Below are 18,813 nucleotides of genomic sequence, written 5' to 3' on the forward strand. Positions count from 1 at the left end.
TCCCCAGATTCCAGCGTCAGTCGCCCTGGCCGCGGCGCCACACCTCTCCCACTGATGGGCAGTGATGGAAAATTAACTGAATAGGAGACACCGCAGGGGCGGATGGTAGGGACAACACGGAGGCCACTACTTGACAGTTACACAAGCACGCAGAATTTACAAAATGGGTAGCTGGATTAATGGCATACATTAATGGTAGATGGGTTGTTGTGTGCTGTCCTCACATACTGTACCAACTTTGATTTTTATGGTATAAGGGAATATTGAAGAAGGAAACCGCATGTTTGTTACAGATAATTTTGTTCTGTAGTAGGGGATCTCTGTGTATAGTCATAATCTAGTGAATAGTCCCGCCCATGTGCGTGGACCCCGGAGCAATCAAAAATAATCTCTTACAGTGTCAAAAAATGCAGAAAATGCATAGACACTTAAGAGAGAATTTAAAGACAGATAATGCAGCCAAAAAGGCTACACTGTCCAGTACTTCAACTAGAAATTCCACCATAAAATCCACAAAACAGCAAAGCCTGTACAGATTTCCCTTGCTTAACAGCAAAATCCCTCAGGAATGATAGAGAGAAGAACCTGGACAGACAAGCCCCATAGGCTGCCATTATGTGGCTTAATTAGGATACTGTGCCTTTAAGGAACCTTCCAGAACCTTCTCTCAGTATCCCAGAATGCATAGCAGGTCCAACTTAGCCTCAGTTCTTTTTTCCGGCTCCTGCAAGCAGGACCCTGGAGCATTGAGCTCTCCCTTTTCAAGGGTTTTTGTTAGTGTTTTACACTGATTTCGATTTTTGGTACTTTTAAAGTACTTTGGTGACTTTCTTTCTGTGTTTCTGCACTCTTTTTTGTCCATAATGCCTGCATTATTCGACAAATGCCCTGAGTGCTCAAGAAAGAAGGCCAGGTCAGACTCCCATGAGGTCTGTATTCTCTGCCTTCCCTCTTCCCACATTCCTGAGGAGTGTGTGATCTGCAGAAGCTTCTCTGGAAGGACCCTGAAGGAGAGGAAGAAGATCAGGCTTCAGGGACTTGAGGAGAGAAAGTTGAAGGCACGAGGTGGGTCAGGAGGGGCTCCTTCTACCCATGCTGAGGCCTCTGGGGGGCTCCCCAGGGGCAGGAAGACCAGCCCTCGCCCAAGGTCTCCGTCTGGGTCAGTTGCGCTGACCACGACGTCGAGGGGACGGTCAACGGCCAGTTCCAGGTCTCCCCAGGGCTCTGGGTCGAGAAAACGTCGCCCGTCGACGTCGAGGAACGTGTTCCGGCCGCCGTCGAAGCCGGTGTCGATATCCTCGTCGTCGCTGTCGGCGTCGAGTGGTCGACATCGGAGGGCCCGGCGTCGGCGCTCGCCGTCGAGGCGACACCGCCGTTCGCCGTCGAGGACATCGTCGTCGAGGGGATCCTCGTCGTCGAGGTCGCCGTCGAGACGGAAGGCGTCTCCGGCGCCGAAGAGGTCGACGTCGAAGCATTCCAAAAGACCGACGTCGAGACGGTCAAGGAGATCGACGTCGAGAAGGTCAGAGAGGTCGACGTCGAGAAGGTCCAAAGGGTCGACGTCGAAGCGATCCAAGAAGTCGACGTCGAGGCCGGCGAAGAGGTCGAGGTCGCCGTCGAGGCACCATCGCCCGTCGTCGAGGTTCCGTGGCTCGTCGATCTGGTCGGGGTCGACGTCGAGACGGAGACACGGTTCGACGTCGAGAAGTGTGATTCGGTCGACGCCGAAGGACCGTTCGACGTCGAGGGGACATCGGTCGTCGTCTGGACACCGGTCTTCAACGTCTGGAGGTCCTAAGGACAGGCCCAGGACTGTGGGGGGCTCCCCACGCTCCGGAAGAGATGGTGGCTCGCCGGGAACGGCGCATTCCGGGGTGGATACTCCGATGAAGCCTTCTACACCTCCTTCGCGGCCTGCTGTGCCGAAGGGCCCGCCTCCGAAGGCCCCTACCCCACCTCCGAAGCCGGCTCCGCAGAACCCGCGTCCGGTTGCTCCTCCACCCCCGGTCCCACCGAGGGCGGTGTCGATGCCTAAGTTTCCGACGCCTCCGAAGAAGACTCCTAAGAAGCCTAGGACTCCTGACCCTGGGAGGCCGAAGGAGCGTCCGAGGCCCAAGAGGTCGAGGTCTCGCTCGGGGAGACGGGACAGATCAAGGAGTGGCCGTGGATCTTCCTCACGATCCAGGCGTCATCACAAGAGACGTCGGTCCAGGTCACGTTCTCCATCTGGGACCCGTTCCTACTCGCCCACGCTGTCCGATTCGCCGGAGACTAGGGTGTCTCCGATAGACGATATAAGCACATTTCAGGAGGTTCTCCTGCGTGGAGCGGCGAAGTTGGGCATTGAGGTTGAAGCACCTACGGCTTCTACCTCGGTGATATTTGAGACATTACACAAAAGGCACTTGTCTCGCCCCCTGTTACCTCTGGTGCCGGGGCTCCTTGAGCCCGCCGAACAGCTATTCCTGACGCCGGCAACGGTGAAGTCTGTACCTTCCAGGATCCTAAAAAAGTACAGGGCTCCGGACTCAGACCCAGCCTTCTTGAGGAAGGACCCGGTACCGGATTCGGTCATCGTGACTGCTGCACGGAAGCTTCATGCCACCTCCCCTGCGTCCACGGTGCCTCCGGACAAGGAGAGCCGTTGGATCGATTCTGCTGGTCGCAAGGCATGTGGGACATCCGCCTCGTCCATGAAGGCTGCCAGTGACTCGGCTTTGCTGGGACGTTATGACCGGTCCCTGTGGGACTCGATGGAGCAGTTCGCAGACCTTGTCCCTCGAGACCGCAAGGAGGACTTTGTGGAGATCGTCAAGGAGGGGATGCTGGTCTCTAATCAGGCCATCGGCGCCGCAGCGGACATATCATTGCTGTCCGCGCACGGATATTGCCACGGGATTCACCAGAGACGCCACGCTTGGCTCAGGTTGACGTCCTTGAAACCGGAAGCACAGCAACGCGTGGCGAATCTCCCGTTTTCCAGAGATACCCTCTTCGGGAAACACGCGGATGATGAGATGGCCAGGATGAAGGCCGAAGCGGAGACCCTGACGGCAGTGGGCTTGGAGAAGCCCAAGGAAAAGAAACCCTTCCGACAGTACCAACGTCGGTTTGGGTCGCAGGGTCGTGGAAGGGGGCAGTCTGCTGGACAACATCAACAGCAGAAGCAGCAGCAGCAGTACAGGCGGCCCTTCCAGAAGCGACAGGGTGGTAGAGGTCGTCAACAGTCCTCTACCGCGACCAAGGGCCCGGCCGGGTCCCGTCCCTGAGCTGTTACTTCCCCCTCGTCCGTTACCCGCTCCGGTGGGGGGAAGCGTTCAATTTTTTCTGGCAGAGTGGAGAAAAATTACTCAGGACAAGTGGGTGCTGAATATTGTTTGCAATGGATACAGTCTACGTTTCACCAGCCCTCCTCCATCGATTCCTCCCGTCAGCTCGCAGTATCAACTGCGCGAGCTTCAGACGGAGGCGGACATTCTGCTAAGGAAAAGGGCGATCGAAGACGTACCTCTGTCTCAAAGAGGAAGAGGTCTGTACTCTCGGTTCTTTCTTGTCCGCAAGAAGGACAGAAACGAGTTCAGGCCCATTCTGGATTTGCGGCAGGCAAACAAGTGGATTCGCAGAGAAAAGTTTCGCATGCTGTCGTTGCATCAGATCTACCCTCAGCTGCAACGAGGAGACTGGATGTGTGCCATAGATCTACAGGACGCATACTTCCACGTGCCCATTGCATGCAAACACAGGAAATTTCTGCGCTTTCAAGTCGGCACCAATCATTATCAATACACGGTGCTACCCTTCGGACTGAAGTCTGCACCCAGGACATTCTCAAAATGTATGGCAGTGGTAGCGGCGCACCTGAGGAAGAACAAGGTGTTTGTCTACCCGTACCTGGACGATTGGTTGATCAAAGCCTCCTCCTTCTCGGAAGCTCAAGCACACTTCCAGAAGACGTGCGTTCTCTTGAACAAGCTGGGGTTGCACATCAACATGTCCAAGTCGGTCCCGATTCCGGTACAGTGCATCCAGTACTTGGGGGCCTCCATCAATACGCTGTCAGCAAGCGTGTCTCCTTCGGAAGAGCGACGTTTAGCACTCGTTCGGAAGGCTCAGGCTCTCATGAAAACTCCGTCTACGACTGTGAGGACGGTGTCTTCTCTACTGGGATCGATGGCCTCTTGCATCTTTCTCACTCCTCACGCACGGCTACAGATGAGACCTCTGCAGGAGTGCTTGGAGGATCAGTGGGACCAGAGGAGAGGTTCTTGGGACGACAGGATACGACTGTCTCTACATGCTCTTCAGTCTCTGAAGTGGTGGTGCTCGAAGGAGAATCTCCTCAGAGGCGTTCCCTTCCACAAGGACATTCCCACACAGACCATCGTGACGGATGCGTCTCTCCAAGGTTGGGGGGCGCATTCCGGAGACCTGCAAATTCAAGGGACGTGGTCCCCGACGGAGTCCACGTACCACATCAATTTCCTGGAACTGAGAGCTGTTTACTTGGCACTGAAGGCCTTTCATCCGTCCTTTCAGACCAACTCTCTGCTTGTTCAGACGGACAACACGACAACGATGTATTACCTCAACAAGCAGGGGGGCTCGAGATCGCGCACTCTGTCGCAGGAGGCGCAGGCGATCTGGCACTGGCTTCTGGCTCGAGGACTGTCGATAACGGCCACCCATCTGCCAGGTGTGCAGAATGTTCAGGCAGACGAACTGAGCAGAATCGTGCCAGAAAACCACGAATGGGTCATAAACGACGAAGTACTAGGAGAAGTCTTCGCAAGGTGGGGAACTCCAGACGTAGATCTGTTTGCCACCGCCGAAAACAGCAAATGCCGAGGCTTTGCCTCCAGGTACTACCAGCCGGGGACGCTGGGGAACGCGTTATGGATCAACTGGTCGAACAGCTTTCTGTACGCTTTTCCACCAATTCCCCTGATTCCGGCGGTTCTCATCAAGCTGTCTCAATCCAGGGCGAGGATGATTCTGATTGCCCCGGAATGGCCCAGACAGTGGTGGTTCACGGACCTACTTCACCGATCTCTCCTTCCTCACATGAAGCTGCCGTGCAGGCCGGACCTTCTCACGAAGTTCGGGGGGCGGATGGTGCACCCCAACCTCTCGTCTTTGAGTTTGGCGGCATGGCTCCTGAAATAGTGCAATATGGCCATCTGAATCTCCCAGAGGATTGTATGGGCATACTGAAGGAGGCTAAGCGACCTTCCACTAGGACTTCCTATGCTTACAAGTGGAAGAGGTTTTGCATCTGGTGCAAGTCTAAGAACTATGACCCTACGTCATGCAAGGAAGATGTCATCCTTCCATATCTGCTTCATCTGGCGCAGTCGGGCCTTAATGTCCATTCCATTAAGGTTCATCTGGCTGCTTTGACTGCCTACAGGAAAGGACCTTCACAGACTTCCTTTTTCCAGATACCTGTGATCAAAGATTTTTTGGAAGGCTTGAAGAAAGTGTTCCCTCCTGTCAGGCTTCCTTCGCCTTCATGGGACTTGAATGTGGTGCTGTCCAGATTGATGAAGGAGCCTTTTGAACCCATTCATAAGGCTTCGTTGCAGCACCTGTCTTGGAAGGCGGCGTTCCTCGTGGCCATTACATCGGCCCGCAGGGTGAGTGAGATTCAGGCATTGTGTTGCCAAGAACCTTATACTGTATTTCATAATGCTAAAGTTGTTATGCGTACTCACCCTAAGTTTCTTCCCAAGGTTGTTTCTGATTTTCATATCAATCAGACTATCACTTTGCCTACGTTCTTTCAGAATCCTTCATCTCCGGCGGAAAGGTCTTTACATTCCCTGGATGTGCGGAGGGTGCTGAAGTTTTATCTTGATAAGACTAAAGATATTCGTAGGTCAGACCAATTGTTCATCAATTATGGCTCAGTCAGGACGGGTCTTGCTACCTCTAAACAGTCCATCTCTAGGTGGATTGTGTCCTGCATTCAGTTGTGTTACTGCAAAGCTAATAAGACCTTAGGGGGCAAACCTAAGGCTCATTCCACCAGGGGCAAGGCTGCTACGACAGCTATGCTCCGTAATGTTCCCATTGCAGAGATCTGCAAGGCGGCCACTTGGAAGTCGGTCCATACCTTTGCTAAGCATTACTGCCTGGACACTGATGCCAGGGCAGACGCTCAGGTTGGGCAGGCTTCGCTGCGGAATCTGTTCGCACAGTAGTGGCGTTATTTTATTCTCCACCGCCGCTTGGTGTGGGGATGGGCTTGCCATTCTATTCACTAGATTATGACTATACACAGAGATCCCCTACTACAGAAGGAGTAGTTTCTGTCCTGTAACTCCAGTTCTGTAGTAGGGGTATCTCTGTTATAGTCATAAGCGGCCTCCCGCCTCCCCGGTGGAGTGTTGTTCATGATCATAATGCTACAGGTCTGGCGTTTTCTACGCCTTCGAAAAGAACTGAGGCTAAGTTGGACCTGCTATGCATTCTGGGATACTGAGAGAAGGTTCTGGAAGGTTCCTTAAAGGCACAGTATCCTAATTAAGCCACATAATGGCAGCCTATGGGGCTTGTCTGTCCAGGTTCTTCTCTCTATCATTCCTGAGGGATTTTGCTGTTAAGCAAGGGAAATCTGTACAGGCTTTGCTGTTTTGTGGATTTTATGGTGGAATTTCTAGTTGAAGTACTGGACAGTGTAGCCTTTTTGGCTGCATTATCTGTCTTTAAATTCTCTCTTAAGTGTCTATGCATTTTCTGCATTTTTTGACACTGTAAGAGATTATTTTTGATTGCTCCGGGGTCCACGCACATGGGCGGGACTATTCACTAGATTATGACTATAACAGAGATACCCCTACTACAGAACTGGAGTTACAGGACAGAAACTACTCCTTTTTTTCCTTCACATATTGCAGTCATATTTGATGGTTGTAAAAATTAGAGCTCTCTTCTGCCACAAATGTATAATGCTGAAACAAAGTATCGAAACATTCTCGACTGACATACACTACTATGCACTGTTTTTAAAACCAAATAAAGAGCTATTAAAGCAAAAAAGGGATGACAATATTTTAGAAATATCTAAAGAATGCACTAATGAAGCACTGGAAGTCTGCTGTGGTGTTGCATGAGCCCAAGGTTTTACCATATAGTCAAAGTGAACAGGCTTGTAGTGAAATACATTTACTTAAACCCTGAAGCATACATACAGAATTATGTTAGTACTCAAAATGTAATTTTGTGAAGATATCGAAATGTTTGCATTGATATGGCAGTAGAGAGAATAGATATAAAGCATGTCAAAAGCATTCGATATATAATTTCAACAAACATGACTGCTCAACTGGTGATTGTCACGGGCATTCCAGTAACACCACCCAAATCATGGGCAACTGTCAGGATCAGAAGACACAATTCAATGAACAAAACCATGCAACACTTACAGAGTGTTGTATGAACCTTCTGGGGCAATGAGGCTTCCACAAGAACCATGGATGGCATATTGATACAAGCCATCACAGATCCTAGTCGGCAGGCTGTACTTGCAACATGCTGCCAGCCCGGTCATCCTCTTGGCAGACCATTTCTGAGAATGACAAACTGATGTGGGAGTTTTATTTATTTATTTATAAAGTTTTATATAGCGCAAACTTGATCCCGAGGGATATCAGAGCGCTTTACAATTATAGGGAAAGGTAACAATCAAAACTTGCGCTGTGAAATACTGGTCATGTTGCCAAAGAAGGTAAGTTGCACAGCCCAGCAATCCTTTCTGTAAAGGTATCGCACTAAATCAGCAACTTGCGCCAAAAAGCTGCATAATTTATAGTATGGGAGTTAATAAAGAACTCAATTTTATGGGACGTCAATCTGTCCTTGGGGTAGTCATTTCAATGAATTCACTCCCTTACTCTCTCATTTCTACTCCCATCTGGAAACCTCCAGGTCTAGACTCTAGGTGCGTTAATCTTCTCTAGCATCACCTCTTCCATATTTCCTATCATGTCCTCCTTAGTCGATTTTACCAATTGTATATGGATGATTCTCATCCTTCAGTCACAGCATGTGAATCTTATCACATCTTTTTTTATCCTTTTCCCATGCTTTCGTTGACAACATCTTTAATTTTTTTATCACCACCAATTCGTTGATGTCCTCCTTGTCTTTGCACCTAAACCAAACAAAAATGTAAATCATGTTCTTCCTGGCTCCCCTCAATGTATAGGTATAAAACCCATGCAATCACGTTCCTCCCCTATCAAATATGGCACATATGTACAGTTTTTCGCACATCTTTACAGGTTCCTGTGCCTGCAGAATACAGTTGTACACTATCCATGAAATAGGAACACTCACAACCGGTTAGTCGACTAAAACCATCATCATCCATCTTGTATCCTATTGCCTAGTGATGTGTCCCGGCTTGCTCTCTGCTACCCCTTCAGTCCCCTGCACTTCTCACATTTCTCTGTGTCTCCACTCTAGTTCACTTTCTTTTTTGATTGACATTTATTAACTTGCATATATTTATAAATAAATTCATGGAATACTATGTACGAGTTTAAATTAACTATGTATGTATTAGTAAAGGTATTTGTTTAGCACAAACCTAGCTAAGAAGCGACGGAGAGCTGAACATTGGTTGCAGTCAAGCAGTATGATTGAAGGACATTACAGAAGACTCCCTGTAAGGAGTAGACCTATTGTGAAGGAGGCCAGTGCTCCTTGAAGAGATGACAGTCCAGCTTCTTTCTGTATTGCAGGAGGATTATTTATGAATTGCAGGAGGGTTGGAGCAGTTATGATATCAGTGGGAATGCAGTTCCATTTCCTGGGAGCATTGAAGGAGAAGGCCTGCCTTTTGATTTTTTTAAAGAATATTTTCGTCTAGTATGGTGATAAGATGTCCGGGCTCCATTTACAGCACCATCTCCCTGAGGTGGTTAGTTTCTTTGAGAGGAAACTTTAAGGGAGAGTTTAAAGAACTTGGCACACTGATGGGTAGCTATGCTTTTGTTAGGAGGTAAGGATACGAAAGGTTCCATGTGGACACTGAAGGTGATGGGCAAGAGGATGGTAATCTGTGGTACTTGCAAGAGAGGAGTTCTCGGTATCTTGCAGTTCCAATCTGAGCAAAATGTTGGTGGGTAGAGAGGTTGAAGGTGAACCACTGCAGGCCTGTGTCGGAGAAGCCCATGCGTATCTCCAGTTTATGAATCAGTGTTTGATGACAGACTGTATGGAAGGTCCCAAAGGTTGAGCAAATGAGGAGACCGGGTTGTTTCAGTTGTTGGTGAAAAAGGGGTGGGAGGCAGTGTAGATGTCGATTTTGTGACTTTATTGAAATGGTCAGTGAAGACGATATTTACAGCTCTGTACTGTTCAACTGATAAAGGGATACAGGATAAACGGGTTGAGAGATGCACTGTTCTTCAGTTGTAAAGAGTGCTTCTCTTCTGCTAGTTAGTCACTTTACTGATGGTATTTCTTTAAATGGTGGATTTTGCTAAGGTGATCATATGGTGGTTTTTGCGAAGGTGATCAGGACTCTGTGTGAAGATTCAAGTTCTTTGAGTTGGGAGGGGTAGCGCCAGTATTGATTAGTTTCTATTTCTTACCCGTCTGCATTTGGTGTTCTTGTTGCCAGAGAGTTTTTGGGTGTAACAAAGTAATGCTGAGGAGTTGGGTTTGAGGATCATGTTCTCAGTGGGGTGCTGAGAATTACATAATTGTTAAAGTGTTATGATGCGGTTGTCAAATAGTGTGTCGGCTACTGGTGTGATCTGGATGTTTTTGACAGATTGATGAGCTCTTCTGACTACAATGTTAATTTCTGTCCATTCAGTTGCCCTTGATGTGTACAGTCTAGTTGTGTGTGGAAGATAGAAAAAGAGATGGGAATACTGTCTAGTCAAACCAGGGGTATTGGGACTACACAATTTACTGAGAGTGATGATAACAGGAGGAGACCGAGGTTGTTGCCTTTGAAACGGGTGGGTTGGTGACATGCTGTTTGATGTCCAGAGTGTTGAAGAGTGTGTTGCAGATTTTATTCATGGTCTTTGTCCTGGAGTCGCTAGGCAGGTTGAAGTAGGAATGGAAGATGCGAGTGCCAGGGTGAAGGCAATAAGGTCTGAGATTTCTCCTATGATAGTATTGTTGGGTCGATGTGAGGGATGAGCACAGATGAGAATTCAAGAGGCTGCCCAAGACAGAGAGGAAAGTCGCTTTTTGGCTGCAGAGGGTGTATCTACCAAACAATACCCAAGTGATGGAGGACAATATGTCCTCTTATGCTTACTTGGCTCCTTCTTTAAAATCTTTGACATTCCTTTACGGTATTTTTAATTTCTCATTTATCGTGATTAAAATACACATAAGATAAATAAATAAAAAGAAACAAGCCTTTCAACAAATACCATAGTACCCTATTTTTAGGACATTCAAGCCTGAACCCAAAGCACACCAAAAGTATGAACAGTATGGTTGGCATCTTTGTTTTGAAAAAGAGTAGCAAAGTTCTGAGATGTGGCTAGCAAGATACCAAGAGCACAGCTATGCACGGAGAAATCATGTAAATTAATTTCAATTCTTTATATTAATTTAATGTTTGCTGTATTTTTTTAATAGCTGAAAATTCACAAATTTCTTGACTTCTTAGTTCACGAGCTACAAACGAGTTTTTGTGCGCGGTTTAGGTTTTTCAGAGGAGGTCTACCTGGGAGGAGAAAGAGGTCGATTGGGCAATTCCACCTGGCAAAATGCAGTCTCTATTGTGTGGGGTATTCCTACAACTGATAATCTTGCGACCTTTCAACTAGTCACTGTGATTCATGTTTATCACTTTTGTGTTTACCCTGCAGAGTGTTTTACAGATTTTGCTTAGATCGAACAGCTCTGTATGTAGTCAGTGTGGGCTAGGTTGTACCAGGGAAGGACTCCGGTGAGGCATTGGGGCGTGACTTTCTCATGTGATTTTGGTTAATGTCAGAGCGTTCATTTCTCTGCCTTTTTTGGCTGCTTGGTTTCTTGTCCATCCATGTGTCTTTTGGTGTTGGTTCACTAGATTTATCCCGTTGTCACAGGGTCTAACTCCCCGCCTCCCCCACCCCCTTCTCCTGATTGCCTGTACTTGTGTTACATGCCCTAGTGTCAACCTGCTTCAGAGCCTAAAACACCATCATTAACTCCCCATGTCCCGCTATCTAATATTCTCCAGTTCTCTATGTCTAATGTATTTCACGGAGTACTTGATTTTTACCAAGCTAACACCACCATATAAAGGCCAACATGAGACTTCAGTTTAAAGGAGAGAACTTTTGCACATTGGTTACCTTTCTCAATAAAAAAATAGAATTCAAGGCCATGCTTTTCATCTAAAAGTTTGTACAGCAGTAGCTACAGTCCTTAAAATATCTGACATTATTCTATTAGATGATTTTCAGCTTTGAATGTTCATTAGATTTCTACACCACATTCCAACTGTATACGATCCTCATCACTTCTATACATCTACATTCGCTTCACATGGATCTTTAGCTGGAATAAACCAAACCTACCATAATTGCAATGTAGTGCCTGTAGTGCAAGGGGAGGGGTCCCTCCATGCGTAGCATATAAAACTGGGTGCGGAGGAAATATTCCAGATACTGGGGGTGTAAACTCATGACGTGGGTGATATTGTCCAGGCGGCCGGAGGCGCTGTATTCTTCCACGAGCCAGGTAGTACGTTCATCCACTGCATTTGCAGGAACCAGCTGGAGAGAAAAAAAAACAAGCACATTCTAAGAAACAGAGGTTTGTGCTGGTAAAGGAGAAATCCATACCAGAAGGGAGGAACAAAGAAATACCCTGTCAGACCAGTAATTAAAGACTACTGTGAAAATAAGCTAATGATAGAGGGAAAATATTGGGGATTGGTGGGGTTTAGGCTGGTTTCTACATGCTACAATCCAATGCTAGGCATAACTATGTCTTATAATATGCACTGCCTGCAATATGAATTTTATTTACTAATGTTATATTATTTTGTGTCAGCACGTAAAAAGTGTATGCAATTTAGCTATTTAATAAGCACATAAAAACCCAGCATGCAAAACAAAAGAAATTCCCTACAAGCTTAGTCACACTCAACTGGGTTGGGGAAAAGAGATGTGTTCTAAGGTATGAATTCTTTCTGACAACTTTTCATCGATTTTATTACAATTTATTGGACCACTTGTCCGTATAATCATCAAAAAGTTCATATTAACACATACCACAGAAAAATAATAAAATAAACTATAACTGCATGATAACGATTTAAGATAATTTTATTTCGAAATATTACTTTTAAAAAAATTCCAATGAGATTCTTGTCTCTTTAGAGGCCAAGTCTCATATTGAGAAGAAGGCGCCAGAGAAAAAGTCACCAATTACTCAGATTACCCTTCCTTCCCAGTACTTACTAAATGAGGTGCATCTACCTCCTCCCTGTCACCATGTGACCTAGCAAAAAATCAGCAATAGACCTCTATTCACTTCCTGTCTCTTTAAGCTCCTCCTCCCACCAAGGTTATAAAAGGGGCGGAGACCCCCACATTTTCTTGCAATTCCCAATCAGCAGTAACAAAGGTCGTTTTCATGGGAAGTATCCATGTAAGAATGTCGTCGGTAAGTACTGAGACACAGAAACCCCCTTTATGGCGCCTAAGGGTGGAAAAATAGTGGCCTGTTCCAAGATGTTGCTCGTTCACGTGATGTCTGAGAGGAGAAGAACCCACCTCAGTTAGTAGGTAGTGGAACGAGGACGGGTTGAGCAGGTATTGGCTGGAGAAACAGATAGACCAAACACAGTTCTACAAGTGGATAGTAACTTGACTTCTTAAACCTCACATAGTCGCAACTAACTAAGATTTTTTTTAAAGTGTTCTTGCCTAAAACAGAAACTTTTATCAGAGATACGTCGTTGGTAGCTTTATCTTTAAACATTTAAAGTTCATATATTAGTAGGTAATCAACTCCAGCATCTCAGAAAGACAAAGGGACACGTTTTACAATAGCATGGAAAAAGAAAGCATCAGCATAAAAAAGGCACTTAGAAAGGTGCTGATGCTGCCGTCTCTGTGGGGACCGCAGGCCCCTGGTTAAAATCCCAACATGCACCCCCGCTAAAATAAAAAATAAAAATATATATATATATATATATATATATATATATATATATATATATATATATATATATATATATATATATATCTTTATTATTTCGTAATACATGGGATTCAGCAAGCCATGTTTAGCCATATTTAGACGTTTCAGGTGATCACGTTAGCACAAATGGCTGTTTCAACTAATTTTTCAAATGTTAGTTTCTATTAAAAAGAAACTTGAAGGATCTACACAAATGACTTGTTGCTGAATTCCGAATTTGTCTACTTTTCTGAAATGTATAGCTTTCCAGGATCCATTATTGTTTTATACCCATTTCTACCACTAACTGGAAGGAGGTTGAAAGCACAAAAAACAACAAAAATAGGCTGTGTCCCACTAAATGCCAAAACTGTGTAAAATATTTTGGTTTTCTGACAAAAGTCTGTCAGTCCCAGAAAGCTGGGAAGATGGTGATTCCAGCACCACAAACCCTTTGTTGATACCATTTGCTGGGGAAAAACGGATGCTTTCATCTGCAGCACTTCTTTTCCCATTTTTCCCCGCCCAAAAAAACATTTAGCTGTATATTGGCACATTTCTGGGTCCCCTCAAGGGGAATCAACAAACCCTGGGTACCTTTAAAATCCCCATGATGTTGGAAGAAAAGGACACAAATTTGGTGTGGATATCTTATGTGGTCAAAAAGTTACAGGGGCCTAAACGCAAACTACCCCAAATAGCCCAAAAAAGGCTTAGCACCATGTCTTTGTGTGTGTGTGTGTGTGTGTGGGGGGGGGGGGGGGGTTGGGGGGGGATTGAGGCCTAGCAGCGAATGGGTTAAAATCACTCCAAAGGAGAGCAAAACTAAGACCAAACACACAGCAAATAAAGAGAGAGAGAGAGATTAATTTAGAACGAGGGAATAGAGTGTATTTCAGGTGGTATTGAGTTCCAGATTCAAGGAGAATTTCCCAAGAAAAAATCAAAAATAGTTATTTGTTTCTTAAAGTTGGATGGCTTCAAAAGCAGGGATTCAGCACATCTGAGGGGAATGCTGACCCCACACAAGATGAATTTCTGAACATGATATTTCAGTATGCACCATTACAGAGCTTTCTGAATGATAAAAGGCAATTTGAAAATGCGTTTTGCTTCTAATGAGATGCAGCTGAGTATGATTATCATGGGCGTAATATGCTCAAAAAGTCTTTTTCAGGAACCCATTCTAGCTGCAGCGTTGAGTGCGGCTTTCATAGGTACTAGGCCTATTTTGGGAATACAATGGGCCAGATGTACAGATATCTGTCACAAAACACTAGCCACAACCTTTGTCCAATAATGATTTTTAAGAATACCTACATACTAATAGGCTTGTTCTTACAAATCCGAATCACAGTGGGTCGGAATGCGACCTACCTCATGAATATTAAAAAGGAAGACAGCAAACTGCGACGCACTACAAATGGCTGTCATTATAGGGATGGTGGCCTGCTGTGGTCAGCAGACCACCATGTCTAATCGTAATTTTAGCTTAGCCAGTTCCTAAAGGAAACCAGGCTGCAGTTAAAGTGAAAATCTATTTTTTTTGTTTAAGAGTTGACAGTGGTGGACCAATGCCTACTCCCGAACTTTTTAATATTCACAAATGAAAAGGGGAACTAAGGGAACACTTTCATTTTGCAAGTGGGCTACCTCTCCAACTTGGGGTCAGTAACTTTTCAATAGTTTACGACCACTATTTCAGTCTTAAACCACTGATACATGTAGATAGGAATCCCTATGTGGAATGGATGCCTACAACACCCCCTTCAAAATAGAGATTCCTTACTCAAATTTAAACCCATTTTAGTAGTCGGTATAAAGTTAACGACTCCTAAAATGGGGCAAGTACATTGCTGAAAGACGTTTTTCAGTTGTAAACTTCAAATCATAGCCTTTGTGATCAAAAAACAACTTTGTAAATGTGGCCCTGTATCATTTTCTCCTATGCCATTCCAGGTGGAGGTTAAAGTATGACATCCCTCAAACAGCAACTGAAGCAGCTGGCTAGCTGTTTATTCTGTGGTCTCAACGAAAAAGGTAGGAGTCTAATCTTTGAAGAAACAGTACAGGGTTAGGTTCTTTCCATAGACACTTTTTTTATATGAACTACAGGACTTCAGTAAGATTATTGCTAGAGTTTATGTTCACCAGCAGTGGACACACCCAAAGACCAACATCACAAGACTCCCTTAGCAGTAAAGCAATCTACCACTGGCAGCGTCAATTAAGCATTTCAACTTCCAAAATAAGATAAAGAATGCAATGCAAGTGCTTAAAATCCAATAAAAGCATATATATTAATTGAAGAGTCGTGGTGACAAATAATAGCACCTTCATAATAGAACGAAGCTTGGACAACACTCCAATTTGATGCAGGGTAACTCTAGCAGCTCTGCTGGACATTTCAGCTGCTTTCATTAGCAGGGAAACCATGCTGGTTCTCAAGCCAACTGAGTACTTAACTCGAAAAGATGCAGTTGAAATTTTTCCTGGTAACCAGATTTAGCGTTCGGTGATGTGGGTTCTGAAAGCTTATTACACAGCCTCCACGTGGGTTACGAAGAAAGGAAAATATAAAGGCCCATTTTTATTCGTGAAAAGCTTCTCAAACTTAGCAATACTTCCCCCACCTATACTCCTATATCCGAAAATGGTTGCTGCAGCAGTCAAGACCATACACCTGGGCACCTAAACCACTTCCCGACATCTAGACTCCACATATGAAGGTCAAGACATTTCTAAAGAGACAGGAAGATGGACCATTTCCGGTGTTTAAGAGTCTTCTTATGCTTTCACATAGTGTACATCAGTAGAAATCTGTGCAATTCCACATTTAGAGGAATAAAAGTACCTATCACAAGGAAGGTAGTAGTGTAGCTCTTACATCAAGTGAAATCATCTCTAGAACCTTGAATGAGTGGAGGGGGTGAGAGAGACGCTCTGGAACTATGATATTTTCTCAAATCTAAGTGCTCATACCAAAGTGCAAAGATGAAGTGCCTGCCTAGTGGGATGTTTTATGCCACTTTTTATGGTAAAAATCTTGGAGAAGCACGTCCAGTCGGTGCTCTCCAATTTTTTGGAGTCTCACGAGATTCTGCATGACTCTCAGTCAGGCTTTCGCTCTAATCGTAGCACCGAGACCGCGCTCCTTGAGGTTTCTGAAACCATTAAAGGGGTGTTGGATACCGGGGGCAAAGTCATGTTGGTGTTGTTGGACTTGTCGGCGGCTTTTGACACCGTCCCCCATGATGGCCTTCTCGCAAGACTCTTCGAGATTGGTCTTCGGGGGACGGTGCTCAAATGGTTTTCGTCTTTTTTAGCCGGCCGCCGGCAGACGGTCTGGACGCCACCTGACTCCGCCGTTATGCCGCCATTGGGAGTCGGGGTCCCTCAGGGCTCTATCTTGAGCCCGACCCTTTTTAACATCTGTATGACCCCACTGGCGGCGGTGGCGGAGTCGTTTGGTGCCCGGATCGTGTCGTATGCCGACGACACCCAGCTCCTCTTCTCTTGCGAGAGAGGGGCTGACTTTGACGGGGAGAGTATCCGGAGTTGCCTTGGGGCGGTGTTCGCATGGTTCCAACTGAACAGCCTCAAGTGCAACTCCGATAAATCGGAGGTACTCTTCTTCGGGTGCGATGTAGAGCCCAGCTGGCAGACCTGGTGGCCCGTCGATATGTTCCCACCATCCGGCTCCTCCCCTATGGCTAAAAACCTGGGGGTTAAGATGGATGTGGGGTTGACGATGAAGGCCCAGATTCTGGGGGTGACCGGCACCTGCTTTGGCCTATTAAAAATGCTGTGGAGGTTTTTGCCTCTTCTGTCTGAGGAGCACAGGAGGTTGACTGTGCAGGCTCTGATAGGCTCCAGGTTGGATTATGCCAACATTCTTTACCTGGGCCTACCAGAGTATCTGCTACAGCGGCTTCAAGTGGCGCAGAATGCGGCGGCCAGGGCCATTTTTGGTCTAAATAGACGCAGTAGCGTCTCTGGGCTACTGCTGGCGCTACATTGGCTACCCATCCGCAAGCGGATTGCCTTCAAGGCCATGACTTTGGCCTATAGGGCGCTCCATGCGGTGGGGGCGAAGTATCTCCAAAAGAGACTGGCCTTTTACCATCCGGCGCGGTCGTTGAGGTCTGAATCTCTACCCTTGGCGACGGTCCCTCGGGTTAAGAGGGCCCGCCTGGGTGGCCGTTCTTTTAGTTTATTGGCCCCACAGATGTGGAATTCGTTGCCGCTCCCACTACGGGGGGCTACCTCTCTTTTTGAGTTTAGGAAAGGGCTTAAAACCTGGCGGTTCTCTCAGTAGGTTTCCAGGTTGTTCTTTTTTATTGTCTGTGTGCTGTTCATTTTTTTAATCTGTGTTATGTTACTCTGCATTACTTCCCCTTACCTAAAGCGCCGGGACACTCTTTTTGAGTAACCGTTGCGCTATACAAAACTACAAATAACATAACATAACATAACACATGTGCCCACCTTCCCTAAATGGAAAAGAGCTTAACCAGACCTCTCTTATTCCAGATTATTCTTCAGGACTCAATGGGCACGTCAACTATGGCGTTTACTTAGAGGTACACCACATATACCTCTGATTACCTTCCATTAGCTGGCCGCTCCGAACAACCTATGGCGCCACTTTTGCAAGCGCTAGTCCTGTCCTAATTAGCTACACGAATGAATCATACATCAAGAATTTTAATATCAAATAACGAGTGTTCCACTGCCCATTTTTTCCAGACGTGGACATTTACCTTGAATATGAAACAAATTACTGAACACCTAGGCTCTATTATCCAGTAGACACCGCTTGCCACCCTTGGCCATTGCCACAACACTCTCCTGGCGTTGTTCCCATTGTGAACAGGTAAGCATTGTGGGGAGGGTTGTTTAAGGTTAGCCCCTTGGGTTTGCCTAGTCGGGACGTGCGTTGGATGAGACGCACTCGGGAACTGGTCGCTGCAGGTTGGCGGCGCTCACGGGACACACACTGCTTCTAACACTGTCTCTGTGAGAGCGGACGACCGGCTGTTATGGTAACCGGGGACCCGCCCAGAGTTGCGCTGGTCACTTCCATTCTACCTCAGAGGACCGGGCATCTGCATTCTGGGTAGTACGTCTTCCGCGCAGGTTGTTTGAATCAACCGCGATCACCTGAGTGGTTTACTGCCCCTGCAGCGACTTGTATCCTCTAACTGCACCCTAGTAGATCGGGGTGATAGCTCTAGCCACCATGAGAGTACTAGCACTCAAACATCTCACAATTTTCACTGCTTAACCCAAACCCCCGCTGTGGTTTTCCAGTCTACTTTCCACCCCCATGCAGGACATCTACAGAGAGGTGTCTTTACGCCGGGGGAATCCGTAGAAGCACACGCTTCTTGTGATGCGGTGAGTTACATTTACAGCACCCCCCATGTGTTAATTGATCTGACACGTCTCCCCGTCTCTGTGATCCTGATACCAGTTATCAGGAACTTTTCAAATATTTTAAAACTTTGATTAACTTACGTTGGAGAGGTACATCCTTTCCTTATTGACAGTTGTTGCGCATAAAGTGAGTACATATTGGATGACACCGGTATCCTATGTTCATGTCATCCTCTCCAAGTTTCCACAAGGCGGAACCCGGCACACATTATATAATATTAG

General features: G+C 46.4%; 1 protein-coding gene across 1 annotated transcript in view; it reads right to left on the reverse strand.

The window, feature by feature from the left end:
- SESN3 (sestrin 3) overlaps positions 1-18,813 on the reverse strand; it is a 318,970-nt gene that overhangs the window by 143,186 nt on the left and 156,971 nt on the right. Inside the window, exon 3 of the mRNA XM_078656979.1 lies at positions 11,541-11,738. Within this exon, the coding sequence (XP_078513105.1) occupies positions 11,541-11,738 (198 nt within the window). The remainder of the gene's footprint in view (positions 1-11,540; positions 11,739-18,813) is intronic.

The sequence above is a fragment of the Lissotriton helveticus genome, chromosome 8 (genome assembly GCF_964261635.1).
Source record: "Lissotriton helveticus chromosome 8, aLisHel1.1, whole genome shotgun sequence".
Classification (NCBI taxonomy): domain Eukaryota; kingdom Metazoa; phylum Chordata; class Amphibia; order Caudata; family Salamandridae; genus Lissotriton; species Lissotriton helveticus.